General features: G+C 47.3%; 1 protein-coding gene across 4 annotated transcripts in view; it reads right to left on the minus strand.

Moving 5' to 3' along the window:
- The window catches only part of CLMP (CXADR like cell adhesion molecule), a 133,887-nt gene that overhangs the window by 112,982 nt on the left and 5,087 nt on the right, over positions 1-15,818 (minus strand). The window contains exons 1-2 of one of the 4 annotated variants that reach the window (XM_017875619.1): positions 10,764-10,782; positions 9,230-9,540 (exon numbers count right to left, since the gene is read on the minus strand). In XM_017875619.1, the coding sequence (XP_017731108.1) occupies positions 9,230-9,254 (25 nt within the window). In that variant the 5' untranslated portion in view covers positions 9,255-9,540; positions 10,764-10,782. Of the gene's footprint in view, positions 1-9,229; positions 9,619-10,117; positions 10,137-10,763; positions 10,783-15,818 lie in introns of those variants that run through there. The other 3 variants (XM_017875620.1, XM_017875621.1, XM_017875618.1) reach the window with 3 other exon arrangements.

Consider the following 15,818-nt stretch of genomic DNA (forward strand, 5'->3'; position numbering starts at 1 on the left):
GGGCTTGGTGGAGTCTAGTTTTGATCAGGACAAATGACTGCCTGGAAACTGGGGGATAAGGAACTTGCAGCTCCTTGTTAGGCCAAGGTCAGGCCTCCCAGTGGCCTCCCGTCCATTTGTGTGTCACTGTACCTATGTGACCTGGCTGCCTCGTCGTGCCTACTTCCCGGATCAGTGCTGGAGAGGGCACATTCTGCTTGCGTCTGCTGTTTTGCTTTATTCAAGCTGTACTGCCTAGGATGGAATACCTTACCTCTTACGTCTCACTTTCGTATCCTGTAATATAGGGGCCATAATACCAATCTCACAGGTTGTTGTAAGAATATAAGAAATTACTTGTCTGGAAATCCCTAGCACAATGCCTAGTCCATAGTACTTGCTCAATTAAACATTACTTAACACTGAAAACAGAAATGAACCAACCAGTTATATGCCCAGGCTGAGGCAGCCTAAGTTGGCACAGGTACTCGGGGGGCATGAGTCAAGAGGGTAGAACCCAGGAAAAGAAGATTCACAGCTGTGATATGCCAAGCGGCATAGAAGGGCACCTCTTTCCTAGGGCTAAATAACACAAAAAGTTGCTCTCCCAGAGCAGCTGTGGAGAGCTGGGGCACAATCTGTGAGCCTCATTTTTTTTTTTTTTCTTTGAGATGGTGTCTCGCCCTGTCACCCAGAGGCTGGAGTGCAGTGGCACGATCTCAACTCACTGCTGCAACCTCCACCTCCCGGGTTCAAATGCTCCTCCTGCCTCAGCCTCCCGAGTAGCTGGGATTATAGGCGTGTGTCACCACGCCCAGCCATGTTGGCCACGCTGGTCTCGAACTCCTGACCTCCCGTGATCCACTCGCCTTGGCCTCCCAAACTGCTGGGATTACAGGCATGAGGCACTGAGCCCGGCCAGAATCTGTGAGCCCATTGTGGACCTGGAGCAGAGCAATATTCCCCAAAGGACATTAGGGACTCGCCTGTAGGGTGAGGAACCACAGTGGCCAAAGCCCCCAGTGCTGGTGCTGACTTCAAGCAGACCCTCCAAATACCCATAAACTGACCCTCCCCCAGAAAAGAAACTTATGATAATAACAGCAGACATTCATTTACTATTTATTACGTACTAAGCAGAGCGTTAAAATTCTTATGCATCACCTCATGTAATTTTCATAAAAAAAACTCTACGACATCGTTACTAGATGCAATGGCTGATGAAAACCTGAGGTTAGGGAGGTGAAGTAACTTGCCCAAGGTCACACAATTTTGAAGTGGACAAGCCTGGCTTCCAGCAGGGTCTAGGGACCCCAGGGGCCGATTCTTACAGCGGTTCCTCCGCAGTTGGTCTACATGGAAGCCATGTGCGCCTTCCCTGCTGTTCCCTTGAAGAGTGATTGTAAATAATTGGAACTGTCATTGGAAGTAATGAGAAGTGACAGAGGTTGGGTTAGAAGGCTTATTGCTCTAAGTCTGAACGATCCCCACAAACCCAAGCCTAAATTTAAACAATGAAGTCACAAAGCAATTTCCCTCTCAGGGATTTCATTTTCCCTCTTTCCTCCCCCACCAAGAAAAGAAGTATGACTATATTGGGGCTGAGTCTCTGCTTAGTACAATGAATTTCTCCTGGAACAGAAAATTCCTCTTTGGCTTGATCCTATTCATTTTCCATGTGGAGTAATAAGATACAAACCTGGAGTGAATATATGGCCATTCTTAATTAAGAGATCCAAATTCACGGTTACACATTTTTTTCTTTCCTCTTTTCAGAAAACATCCTATGAGGGATGAGCACCTAGAGGTAGCTGTGTTGCTGGCAGGTTGTGATGAAGAATGAGACCATAACTTCAATAGGCAAGGACACTGGAGTCTCAATCTCTCCAGGAAGCTCCTGGCTGAATGCCAAGGATGCACTGATTAATTCTACTCCTTTCTGATGCTGATGGGTGATCCATCAACCCACCAACTGCTTATTTAGCGCGATCTCAATAATGAGCAAGTGCTGTGAGGGGCATGGGGATATCAGACACAGCCCCTGAAGACCTGCATGAGAAGAAATACACAGCAGCCAGGACGTAATGAAGCAGCTTCCTCTTTGGGACTCCTAGAATCCTTGGTACTTTCCTCCAAAATCGCCTCCTCGTGTATCTGACATTCCTTGTTTGTGAATACATCTCTCCCACTGATCTGAATTCTTAGAAGATAGAAAGGGAGCCTTTTGTGAGATCGGGGTCTCAGAGCCCAGCTAGGGGCCCGAACTGTAGCAGGCGCACCCGCTCTGTCATTGTTTTGTGTGAGAGAGCGTGTGCCTGAAGCAGGAAATGTTACAGCTTGGATGTAAGCCCTAAAGAAGATCTTAAAAGGGACATCAGTGAGCTGCTCCCACCATCCGTGAAACAGAACGTGCTCAGAGGCTGCTCTGTAAACACCAGGAGGTCAGCTTAGCTTAGCTTTTTCATCCTCTACAGTCTCTATGCCTTCCTCCTCCTCTTCCTCCTCTTCTTCCTCCTCCTCCTCCTCTCCTTTCTTCTCTGCCACCGTTGATGACCTGAACTTTCCACATCCCCCTTGCTGCCCCTCTTACAAAAACCCTCAATATTCCACACCCACTGAGGGACTATTCTGAAGATAGTTGCCCATTTTCTCTTCTCAGTATGGGCACAAAGGAAACAGCTTTCTCCCCTGCCTGCTTTTGAAACAAAGCAGCATTCAGTCTTATCACCGCCAGGCTTTGGCTGAGGCTCCACACACAGTGACCCAACTGACTGCTGCTAACAAAATAAAGGTTTCATTTCGGCATTCTTCCCCATTTTGGTCTGCATGGTGCCAAAGGAAATAAACTTTTATTTTTCCAGAATCCAGACATTCAGATAACCAGAACTTGAAGGGGAGGAAGGTATGGTTTGCATTTTTTCTTTAGGAAACAAGTCGGAACTGCTGAAAACAGGGCTTTAAGTAGAAAAAGCAACACATTAGGTGAGTCATACCCAATCCATAAACCTCATCATCCACAGTCTCCGGATAGTACTAACAAGGGAAGCTCATGTATCTGACCCCAAAGCATCTGACCTCTTGAACACTAGAAGGGTCTTCTGATGTATTAGAAGGAACACTAGTAATCCATATACAATGTATGTAGAAGTAGTTCTCAGTTATACACAATAGTCATCCAAATACATTTCTTAACCATTGGAATGGAGTGGGGGAAGGGGATGGGTAATAAATGTTCGGCAGAACTTTCCACTTTGGGGTTTAAAGATGAAACCTCTGCTTCGGCCTGATCCACTCTTCTTAGTAACACAGAGCCTTGATTTCAGAATTACCGTGTGCCTCCTGGTAAGTGGAAAACACATGGTTTTTGGAATCCAAAGTCCTGGGTTGGGATCCTAGCTCAGCTGTTTACTCGCAGTGTATTCTAGAGAAAGACGCTCACTTTACTTCTCTGAGCCTCCATTTATGTATCTGTAAAATGGAGTAATAATGATACTCTCAAAGAGTGATCTGAGGTGGATAAGGTATGTTAATGTACTTCGTAAACTGCTAAACCTTGTATAAATGTTAGAAATTAATTATATTGTCATAGTATTCCTGCCCATATAATCCCCTCTCAGAGTACTACAAGTGGGCTAGTAATACATTTCATATTTCAAAATCCAACTACAAGTTCAAATCCAGGCAAGGAATCCATTAAGCTATACATTTACTAGGTGTGCTTTACATGCACATTATGCCTTAATTTTAAAAGTAGAAGAAAATGGCCGGGGGCGGTGGCTCACGCCTGTAATCCCAGCACTTTGGGAGGCCGAGGTGGGCAGATCACTTGAGGTCAGGAGTTCGGGACCAGCATGGCCAACATGGTGAAACCCCATCTCTATTAAAAATACAAAAAATTAGCCGGACGTGGTGGTGGATGCCTGTAATCCCAGCTACTCAGGAGGCTGAGGCAGGAGAATCGCTTGAACTTGGGAGGTGGAGGTTGCAGTGAGTGGAGATTGCACCACTGCACTCTAGCCTAGGTGACAGAGAAAGACTCTGTCTCAAAAAAAAAGAGCTTATGCTTACAAATAATTTTACACCATAGCCCCTCTGCACTGAAGTCTATCCTGGGTATCCATGCTTGAAGCTGTTCTGTAGGTAACCCTGCTTAAGATGAGGTCATTTTGGTGAGTATTTCAGTTACTGAACTTCCTGGGTGGGGGGATGGGGCCATCACCCTGAACCTGAATGGTGCTCCCTGGCTAACAGTGCCACAGGGCAGTTCCAGGACGGAGGCTACTACTGTTCTCTTCCAATTAGTTCGTTGACCCTTCTTGGTTTATCATCATGTGCTACTAATTTCCATGAGTGAACAGTGCCTGAAAAAATCAATAAGCAGGCCGGGCGCGGTGGCTCAAGCCTCTAATTCCAGCACTTTGGGAGGCCGAGGTGGGTGGATCACGAGGTCAGGAGATCGAGACCATCCTGGCTAACACGGTGAAACCCCGTCTCTACTAAAAAAATACAAAAAACTAGCCAGGCGAGGTGGCGGCGCCTTCCCAGCTACTCGGGAGGCTGAGGCAGGAGAATGGCGTGAACCCAGGAGGTGGAGCTTGCAGTGAGCTGAGATCTGGCCACTGCACTCCAGCCTGGGTGACACAGTGCGACTCCGTCTCAAAAAAAAAAAAAAAAAAAAAAAAAAAAAAAGCATAGTGACACCATCTGTTCCTGATCACAACCACATCTGGACCAGCCAGAAAATTCTCAGAATTAAAAAAACTCAGTGAATGTTAGTGGTATAAGGAAACTTAGAGATAACCTTAATCTCATATTTTCATTTTACAAAGGAGAAAACTAAGGCTCAGAGTGGTATGATTTTCCTAGGCTCACCCAGAAAAATGATTAAGGAGCTAAAGCTATTAATTTCCAGTCCTGTTCCTTATACACATACACCCACATCTTTGGGACTTTGGGTATTAATTCCTTTCTCCTGAATACACCAGACATACATGACACTGCAGAGTTCCTAGGACTTCCAATTACGTTGACTAAATTGAAATGTTATGACGCCTGCCTGATTTTTCAGGCAATTTCTCATGTAATAAAAACCAATGCCAATTATTCAGCATTTAGCTCACTTAACTGAAGCATCACCAGAGCAGCTGTGATCTTGAAGCTTAAGTACATGAGCTGAAAAGGAAGTAGAGACATTTTCTATTTCAAAATGTGTAATAGGACAGATCATGGAATTAGGGTTCCAGTCTTGGCCCTTTTACCAAGCTAGGTATAACCTTAACCAAACCTCTCTCTGAATTTTGGTTTCTTCATGCTAAAAGAAGGGGTAGGCTTAGATCAAAGATTAACTTGGGTTCCAGGGAAAGGTATCAGGAGGTCTCAATGAGGTCTTAAATATTATTGGCAAATTTGAAGTATACATGTCTTTTTCTAAGAAGTGGTTTTGTGATTTTCATCAGATTCTAAAAGGGTCTGGGAATCAAAATTTAAGAACCATTGATTTAAATAGTCTCTTAGTTTTCCTCCAGTTCTGGCAATCTTTGACTCTACCTTTTAAAAATACCCATCATCATTAGACACATTCATGAAATAATACTCATGTGTACCCTGCCCAGATGAGAAAAAGACAAAAATAGGATGTGACTAGATTTAAGCCTACAGGGAATATATATATCATTATTATGACCATCACCATTAACGTGGGAAGATGAGGGTAGGACATGGAATCCTACTGAGACCTGTCATTATCTTACAGACCAGTGGACTATGTATTCATGCCTTCTTCAAATTCACTTTCTGCGAAACCAAGCTCCTTCCCCATCCTGGCAGAAGTTTCAACAGAGAAGTCTTATTTTTAATCTGGCACTAGCACACACAAGATAACAAAATAAATTTGTATGACAAATATATTATCTGGTCCCTATCCCTGTAATGTTCTTTGTAGAATTTTTAAAAAACAGGACTGGTCCTATTTGCATTAATAGACAAGGAAGCTCAAAGCAAGCTGAATTAGAACTGGGTTCCTCGCTATTGGGTTATCCCCCAGTCAAAGGTTAGTGATCTTCCAAAGTTTTCACCTCTCTTGACCTTAAACATTTCAAATATTAAAAAAAATCCAATTATCTCTTAACAAATAGTTCCCAAGTGTGTATGCAAGGTACTGAATGTGGTTCACAGGTGAATGAGACACTGTCCCTGTCTTCACGAAGCTTCCAGTCTAATGGGGTGTTAGATAAGCATTTGGAACTACGTAATACAAAGTGTCATAAGAGGAAGGCTTTTGGGACTCAAAGGTCCAATAGACTACTCAAAAAAAAAGTATATTCAGCTGGTGATAACATGGACGGGGGTATGGAGGAAGTGGCATTTGAGGTGAGACTTGGGGAATGAACATGATTTTGATCTGCAGGGGCAGGAAATAAGGAGGCAGTCTTCGTGGGGGGATTATCATAAACAAACGTGTAGAATTAGAAAGGAGCATGGGACGTGTTTTGGGCGCATGAAGTAATTCAGGTTCCCTACCGAGTATCTGGGGCTGAGGAGAGGAAGAGCTGTGAATGACAGGTAAAGTCTTTGATGTCAGAATGAAGTGTTTGTACTCAACACTAAAAGCAATGAAACTACTAAAGGTTTTTGGAAGAAAGGAGAAAAACCATAGAATTACAGAAATTTTGAATTTAACATTCCCCCACCCCTGTGCCCATTGTACAGATAAGGGAGTCAGAACAAGAACCTGGAGAAGTTGCCAGACTCTTAAGTCCCAGCTTCGTGCATTCTACCAGTGGCCTCACAGGGTTACTTGGGTAGCAGTGTGCAGAATGGAGGAGAGAGGACAGGCAGGGCAGGAATGTGGCAGCTGCTCTAGTCGTCAAGGAGAGAAGTTAAGGTGGCACAATGAGGACCGGAACCTTAGGGGAGTGGGGCAGGATAGTGGGTCAGAAGAGGGGCTGAGCCGGAGCCCCTTCTCTCTTCTCCTTGGGGCTCAGAGCACTACTTGTTCATTCACATCAGAGAGGCGGGTTATTTGACCTCACTCATTGGAAGGTCCAGGAAGCACGGAGTCAACTGGCCCATAGTTCAGATGATGAACACTCTCCACCCTCCCAGCCCTTGTTTGATACTCTGCAATCATTAGAAAAAGATACGCCAAAAATCATGCCAGCCATGATCAGAAACAGCCCTGGAACTGCCCCTTTAAAGGACCAGTATGACGATTTCAGGATTCAGACAACTTGGTGTGTTTTCTTTCTGGCTTTGCTGAACAGTGTCCAAGCATTCCATGGCTCCAAACCACTTCTTAAACAAGAACAGGTGCTCAAAAAGTGTGACTTTTGTTTCCCTTTCCCAGACCTCTCTCCTATAGGTCACGCTGACATCTTACATTCCATGAAGAGGATGGTGAGATCAAAGAGCCAGCCAGGTGTGGTAGAGGGTAAGCACTTTGAGGATCTCTGCAGCCACAGGAGGCTGTAAAGCAATGCGCTTTAGCAAGCTCTCTCTAGAGGCAGGTAGCCTGCACCCAAATTCCATCTCTCCTAATTATGAGTGTGTGGCCTTGAGCAAGTTACCTGGCCTTTTTACACCTTGGTTTCTTCATCTATAACATGAGGGGAGCCAACAGGGATGGCTGGACAGTCAACAGGCTTGGTGTAAAGAACAAATGAGTTACCAAGATAGTACATATAAAGTGTTCAGTATAACAACGACTATTAGCTATTTTTAATAACATAGCTCTGAAGTTTCATTCAACTGACTATCTGGTGATTGGTAACTTAGTGGTAGAGTCCAGTAAAGGGAACAAAGGTGCCATCCAGCTGCGCCAGATGTGCACAGGAACAGTATTGCAATATTTGGCTAATGTCTAAAGGAGTTTAGAAAATAACCCCTCCCCACCTGCCCTATTTGAGCAATAGTTTGGCTTAGCCCACCTCTTTCATTTCTCTAACTTGAGTGATTATCAGCCTGAGGCTGGCCTAGATGCGTATGCATATAGTTTAGTTGGTTTGTAAAGTTTCAAAAAAGACAGAACACTCTAGCCACGTATTTCAGGGTTTGGTAGTTCTTCTAGACACCAGCCTCCTTCAAACCTCTGGTGTTGTAGGCTAGAAGGGACTTAGGAACCATCTAATATTCTCTTTCCAGAGCTAAAGACACAGAAGCCCTGGATAAGGAGTAAGTTGTCTGAGGCCACCCAGCTAGTCAGTTTAAAACCAGGACTAGTTCTCCCGTGGCCTGGCGTTCAGGGTAGTGCTCACTCTTGACCACACCTGGCTGACTCTTTGATTTTCGGATCTCCAGCTAACTGTTGGGCCTGTCTCCAGTGGATCCCACGCTTCAGGGTGCACAGTATGACCTGCCCTTGGCTCTCCCTGCCTGCCTTTCCTGCCCTGGCTCCTCAGATATTCCCAGTCCCTCCTGTGGGCTCCTACCACCCACATCCCTGATGTCCTCTCCTGCAAACCTGCCTCTGCCCAAGGGCCTCTGAGGCCCCAAGAATCCTGCCTGGGGGACCCCAGGAAGGGACGCTCAGGAGGACTCTTCCCTTTGCTCCGGAGCCTGTTTCAGGAAAAAGTGGCGCTTGCTCGTTTCCCTCTGTTCTGGCTCCTCTGCTCCGTTTTTTCCAAGTCTTCTTCACTCTCTGTGCTCCGTCTCCCCTTGCCCTTCTGTTTCACATTCCTGTTCTCCTCTTTTTCTCTCTCCTTCCCAACGCGTACTCTTTCCCCTTTTCCTTCCTTCCCTGGGTCACTCGGAGCATTTGCATCTTCCTGGTGCTCCCTGGGCCCTGCCCTTTTTCCCTCTCCCCTTTCCTCTCCCACCCTGCCTGTCCCCCACTCTGCTCACCCTTTAACACATCTGTTTCTAATCTGAGCCTCGGAGGCGCCTGTTCGAAACAACAACAAAAAACCCCCACCCTCAGGAACCTGGCACAAAAATTCCTGCATAAACCTTCCCTCCACCAATTCTCCACTTTTCCCAGATACGCCAGAAACTAAACACCGCCCTAAAGAGGACCCTGCACATCAAACGATTCCCCAAGTCCGTTCAAGGGCCCAGATGTGCGAGACAATCTCGATGGCCGACTGGGCGGCCCTCGGTTGCCAGATGTGCTCCTCCGTGGCCAGGAGGCAGGGACGGAAAAGCCGGCTCGCTCCAGGGGCTGCGGGGACACTCGGTCCGAAGCAGCGTCTTTCCCGGACGCAGGGCTGCGTTTGCCCACGGCCATCCAAACTCCCGCCCTCCCAGAGGCACTCACCTAGCAAGAGGAGGAGGAGGGACATCCCGATTCCCGGACGCGGGAGCTTCCCCGCTCAGCCGCTGCCTGGCTCCGGGGCGGCCGGACGCCTCCGACGGACCTCGGGCGAGCTGGGCGCGGCGCCTCGGGGTGCGCACTGGGTGGCTGCAGCCATGTGCCGGGCGGAAGCCGGCCCCGCGCCCCGCGCCCCCGGGAGCAGATGGGCTCCCGGCGCTCGCCCCACCAGCTCGCGCCCGGACAGGAGCCGGGACCAGGGTCAGGGAGAGAAACGCGAGGCGGAAAGGCGCTACCGCTTCGTGGAACACTTTTCCCTGTTTGGAAAGAAAAAGGAGTGAAGAAAGAGAGAGGGAAAAAAAAATTCAGCTGGAACCACATGGTTGCCTCCTACCGCAGCCCCTCCCTCGCTCTCTCGCTGTTCCCTCCTTCCCTCCCTCCCTCCCGCGCAGCGTTTGGGGTTAGCGGTGGGGGCCGGTCGGGGAGAAGCGTGAGCTGACCGGGCAGGGAGGGCCAGGGGAGACTTGGGGCCGTGCAGAGGTGGGTGGGTTAAGAGGCGCCGGGCGTAGGATTGATTCTGTGCAGCGGGCATTGGTGACACCTCGGCTGAGAGCCCGTGGACGAGGCCTTGTCCGTTCCTAGAGCTCTGCTCTCACTTTGTCCTTCTCTCCACTTCTCTCTCGCTTCTATTTTACTCTCGTTTCTCTCTGCTTCCCTGTCTCTCACAAATCTGACCTTTCTCTCTTCCATGTCTTCGTCTCCAGGTCTCCTTATTTGCATTCTTGCCTCTCCCTCCTCGTCTCCTCATGCCCTCTCCCCTCTGTACTCTGCCCTCTTCTCGCCTCTCCTCTCCCTCCCCGTCTGGTTCTGTTAGTGTGAAGCCACCAGACTGACCAGGCCGACGGCGGGGGGCAGAGGTAGGCAGCGAAGGCAGCCAGCGCCCGGCCGGCCAGGGCTCTTCCCTCCGACTGCCTAATTTGGCACCCGGCGACCCCCCTTGGCCTGGCTTTCCCGGGGCCTTTCGCGTTCGCTCGCTTTCTGCTGTCGGTATTTGCAGCAGCCCTCCTTCAGATCCCGAAAAGAGCTAAGCTAGCCAGCACCCAGGGGAAGGGGACCCACAGCTCCGTGGAAAGAGGTCTATTGAGATGCTTTGCAGCAAAGTGCTCTGCACGTGGCCCTGGCCAAAATGTGCACCACCCCCTTTCAGAAAGAACAGCAGGCAGAGGGAGCAGAATCCCCCTGGCTCCGGGAACCCGGCCCAGGAGGCTCGCGGAGGGCAGGAGGCTGGCGGCCGGACTGGGGCGGACGGTGGGTTCCGCGGAACCGAGCAGCCCAGCCCCAGGGTCGGCCCCTGGGAGTCTGCCCTTCACTACCCTGCTGCTCAGCGGCAGCGGGAGGCGGCGAGACTAGGAAAGGCTGCCTGGACCTCCTGCCCTGACCTTGTGCCCAGGGCCTCTCAGAAACTCTGGTCCCAGTCTCTGAATGTCCCTGGAGGGTTTCTCCCTCAGCCGCCCGGAGGCATGAGGACGCAATCGCTCACCTTCGGCCTCGCCTGAGCCCAAGGTGGAAGCTGGGGCCAGCGCTCTTGAGAAGAAAGGTGAGCCCCGCCAGGGCCGGTGGGCTGCCGAGTCACACATTTGCAATGCAATGCAAATGTGTATTGAAAACCCGTCCCATTTCGCAGACGAGGAAAGCAAAGGCCTGGAGAGGTTATGGAAGTCTCACAAGGCCACTCAGAGGATTTGCAAAAGCAGGGGCTGTTCCTAGGGCTCGCGGATCAGCTGGAGCATTGTTTTAGAAGAATTGCAGCATTTTCCACTCCCTCACCCCTTCAATACCGATGTGTTAGGCATCCACACTGTGCCAGGTGCTTCACCTAAAAATGTTTAGGTGTGGGGGGGGAAAAAAAAAAGAAGAAGTGTAGGTGTGAGGGCACAAAGTGAGTAGAACTTGGAAGCTGACATTTAGAAAAATCTGGAAGGAGTATGTCATGAACACCAGCTATGGACCCAGAATCATCTTATTGACTTTTATATCATTTTATTATACTGCTAAGGGATAGTCATTGACAAAAATCACCATCCCTTAGCATAAATAGGAAGACAAGGAAGCTATAACTTAGGCCTAAGTATCTTGCCCCAGATCACAAAATATTAAAATGGTTCTATTCCAATATTAATATTCTAATATTTAAAAATATTATTTTTTATATTGAGAGGTGTTTAAAAGGTCTCTGACTCCAAAGTAACTTTATTTGCCGTTTTATACTAATTGTCTAACAGGGGAAATAGATACATTCACAACTATAATTTGTAAATGAGTATGTTGAAAAAAAGCCACCACTCTTTTTTTTTTTTTTTTTTTTTTTTTTTTTTTATTTTTTTTGAGACAGTAGCCTCACTCTCACCCAGCAGCCTCTGCCTCCTGGGCACAAGTGATCCTCCCACCTCAGCCTTCCAAGTAGCTGAGACTACAGGCACACACCATCATGCCCGGCTAATAATTTGTATTTTTTGTGGAGACTGGGTTTCGCTGTGTTACCCGGGCTGGTCTCCAACTCCTGGGCTCAAGCAATTCACCTGACTCCGCCTCCCAGAGTGCTGGGATTACAGGCATGAGCCATCCTCAGCCAAAACCAGTAATTCCTAAAGGCTGGAGAAAGTGGCAGAAAAACTACATACAGAAGGTAACTTTTTTGTTGTTTCTGCTTTATAATTGTTTTTTTGACATTTCGGGCTTACAAAAAAGTTGAAAATAGTACAAAATTATTCACCCAGATTCCCCTTTTATTTCTCTCTAGAGGTGGGGTTTTTGCACAAGTTTTAAAGCCCCACCTCCACCCCACCACTGCTCATGGCCTTTCTCAAGAACTTGGTACTGCCCATGCTGTTTATTGATTGAGGGCTGGTGTGCGCATGAAGACAGATGTGTGTGGGTGTAGGCAGATAAGTGTTTAAACCCAGTTGCTCAAGCCGAAGGTAGCAGGAGACTTCGGCTCTAGGTCATTAGTCACCAGCACAGGAAATGATTAGACTGAGATTGGGTCACAAACACTCAAATTTTCCCAATCCCAAGTCTTGTAGCCTGTATTACACATATTTTTTGAAGGAGGATCTTTGGGTCCCTGAAGATGTCTGTCTCTAAATCTGAAACCTCTTTTCTATTGTCATGGGTCTGTGGGCAGGAAGAGCAGAGAGAGAGTGCTTCTGGGGTGGTTTGTAACTCACATCCCATCGCTACCAGTGTTGGGACCCACTCTGGGCTGGGTGTCTCGGAGAATCCAAAGACTATGAGATAGTCCTTACCCTGAATGGACCTCTCAGTTCAGAGGGAGAAAAAACACCAACATGGGAAATGTTTCAACAACAATACAAGAACGTTAGATAGTTAAATGCCAGGGTACATTATCCTGACGATAAAAAACAGTGGGAACTCCAAGAAAGGAAGGAGCACCTTGGGCTGGGGTGATTGCGGAGGAGAGCAATGATGGAACCAGCCCTTGGGGGATGAACAGAATTTCAATAGAAGAGAGGAGCTGGGGAGGGCCAGGAGCGGGGGCATTCCTGGACAAAGACATGGAGTTAGGAATAGCATATTGAGGGGCCTTGAATGAAATGAAATGCTTGAAATAAAAATTGTTGTTGAAGCAAAATGCCCTGGGGGGCAAAATTGTGACAAGTTCTGAATGTGAGGCAAAGGATTCTAGAACTCGTTATGCAGTGTCTCCTCCAGGCTCTTTGAAACAAATTTAAGAAAAATCACCTTGATGAGAACCATATTTTAGGAAGTGGAAATAGGCTGCTTCTGCCCAGAGATAACTCCAAGGATTGGCCAGGGTGGAGAACTCTCGCGACCCTTTCATATCTATCAAGCTGCCTTTGTCGTGGAGTGATACACATATGCAGCTTCAAGACACTCCCTTGTCCTTCCCAATTTCTGGGGCGCCAAAGAGTACCACCTTAAACCTCTCCTTTACAGGAATTCTAGAGCCATCAACAGGAGTGTATGATGCATTGCAAAAGAAACCTGAAGGACAGGAACGGTTTAGGACCTATTGCATTAAATAAGCAGATAAGATGAGGTAGTGAAACAATGTAGAAGACATTGGGAAGAAAGATTAGATAGGGTTAAGTATATAGCAGTCATTGTGGGTGAAAGAAGTGGAAGAGAAAAGAGGCACCAAATCTGAGTATAAATGACATATATTGTTACATATGCCAAGATTGATACCGACCATTTTTCTACCCCCTGGTATATTCCAGAGATCATAAGCATGATTAATAGGAATCACAATATCGTATTACAATGAAGAAACTAAGGTTTAACAAGATTAAATAAATTGCATATCATCCCATGGTTAGTAAATGATTGGAGCAGGGTATAAAGTCAGGAGATTCAAACCTTTTACACCTCACTGTCTTTTGATAGTACTGCTGACAAACTAGGGAAGTTGGGGAAGTTGGGGAAGTTAACTTGTCAGGAATAGAACCATAAATTACCCAATTACTTGGAGACATGGTAACTGAAGAGCTGATAAATGATCATCCCTCCATCCATCCCTCCATCCATCTTTCTATTCTTTCTTTCAATCAATAATTCAGCAAATCGTTGTTAAACACCTACAATACGCCAAACACTGGAAAATCAATGGTGAACAAAGGAAAAGTTGTTCTTGTCCTGCAGAAGATTCTGGTGAATTAAGGGAAATGAAAAACCAATAAGCAATTACAACGTGGAGTGAGAAATGCTGTGCTCGGGAAAGGGCAGACTGCTATGGAGATCACAGCAGGACCCTACACCTAGTGTAGGAGATGCCAAAAAGACATCCTGGGAGAAAAGTGCTGTGAACTGAAGGGAAGATGGAGACCTGTTCTCTTCTCTCATCTCATACCTGGCAACCAGGGACCATGTCTTTTTTTTTTTTTTTTTTTTTTTTTTGAGACAGAGTTTTGCTTTGTTGCCCAGGCTGGAGTGCCGTGGCACAATCTCGGCTCACTGCAACCTCTGCTTGATGGGTTCAAGCAATTCTTGTGCCTCAGCCTCCTGAGTAGCTGGGATTACAGGCGCCTGCCACCATGCCTGGCTGATTTTTTTGTATTTTAGTAGAGACAGGGTTTCACCATGTTGCCCAGGCTGGGCTTGAACTCCTGAGCTCAGGCAATCCACCTGTCTCGGTCTCCCAAAGTGCTAGGATTACAGGCATGAGCCACTGCCCCTGGCCATGGTCCATGTCTTTTCATCTTTCTGAGGTCCAGAATCCACATTTTGAGGCCCAGGTCCAGCCTTACAGATGATGGTACAAGTTCATGAGGACACTTAGCAGAAGGCAGCTGTGGAATGATGGAAAGAGTTCTGGGTGAAAAGGCAGCAAGTCTGGGCTTCCAGTAGTTCTGAATAGGCCCCTTGACTTCACTGAGCCTTTCTTTCTTCTGAGCCCAGGACCTGGGGACGAAGAAATGGAATTATAATAAGAGGAGGTGACTGCTGCAGTGTCTCGCACATAGGAGGCTCAGAAAATATTTGTTCCAACTAAAACTAAAGTTGAGTTCATAGGATTCCATTCCCTGCAGTAAAAGAGCCAACTTCTGTCTCATTTCCTTTTTTCTATTAAAACAAGGTTATCTTTATATATTCTTTCCTGTCCTGCAAGGATGCTTCTTGGCTTGGCTATTCAGTATGTTATTTCTCTTATGGCTGGACAGTAAGAGGCCCCAGCTGGCTTTCAGGGCCTTGACTGGGCAACTTTTTAAAGACTGTGACTGAGAACCCTGTGTGCTAATAGAGGGTAAGGCACACGTTGTACAGTGACAGTCCCAAGCACTGATCTATGTGGTCAGCTGAGGAAGCAGGGACTTTGTGGGGTTGATGTTTCCTGCAGGACATTTGATGGTGAAGAAAGGATCTCAGCCTCCATCTTCCCGCCAGCACTCAGGATGCATAGACGCATCCCTCCAGCCCAGCAGGCCTTCCAGGAGGGCCAGTGGAAGAGTAAAGAGCCAAGACAAAAAGCAGAGAAGGTGTCTGTAGCTGCTGCAGAGCCTAAGGCATTACAGTAGGATGTTGCTTTGTGAACCAGCTTCATGCCTGGCCTCAGCTAGGTCTTGGCTTTTCCAGTTTCTCCCACATGTTACTTTTAATTCCTGCTAAAGTTACACCGGCAGAGGTGGTTCTGGAGGAAGACAGGCTGATTTTGAATTCTGGCCACTCTCCTGACTGTGCCTAACTTGGGTGTATTTCTTAACCTCAGCCTACGTTGTTTCATCTGTAAGATTTCTCATGTGATTGTTGAGAAGATAACAGGAGACTCTATAAAGAAAACACCTAGTAATCCCAGCCAGGAGATCGAGACCATCCTGGCTAAGATGGTACAAACCCCTCTCTACTAAAAATACAAAAAATTAGCCAGGCCTGGTGGCATGTGCCTGTAGTCCCAGCTACTCGGGAGGCTGAGACAGGAGAATCGCTTGAACCCAGGAGGTGGAGGTTGCAGTGAGCTGAGATCGTGCCACTCTCCAGCCTGGGCAACAGGGTGAGAAGAAAGAAAGAAAGAAAAGAAAGAAAGAAAGAAAGAGAGAGAGAGGGAGGGAGGGAGGGC

The sequence above is a fragment of the Rhinopithecus bieti genome, unplaced genomic scaffold, assembly GCF_001698545.2.
Source record: "Rhinopithecus bieti isolate Rb0 unplaced genomic scaffold, ASM169854v2 scaffold_7884, whole genome shotgun sequence".
NCBI lineage: Eukaryota > Metazoa > Chordata > Mammalia > Primates > Cercopithecidae > Rhinopithecus > Rhinopithecus bieti.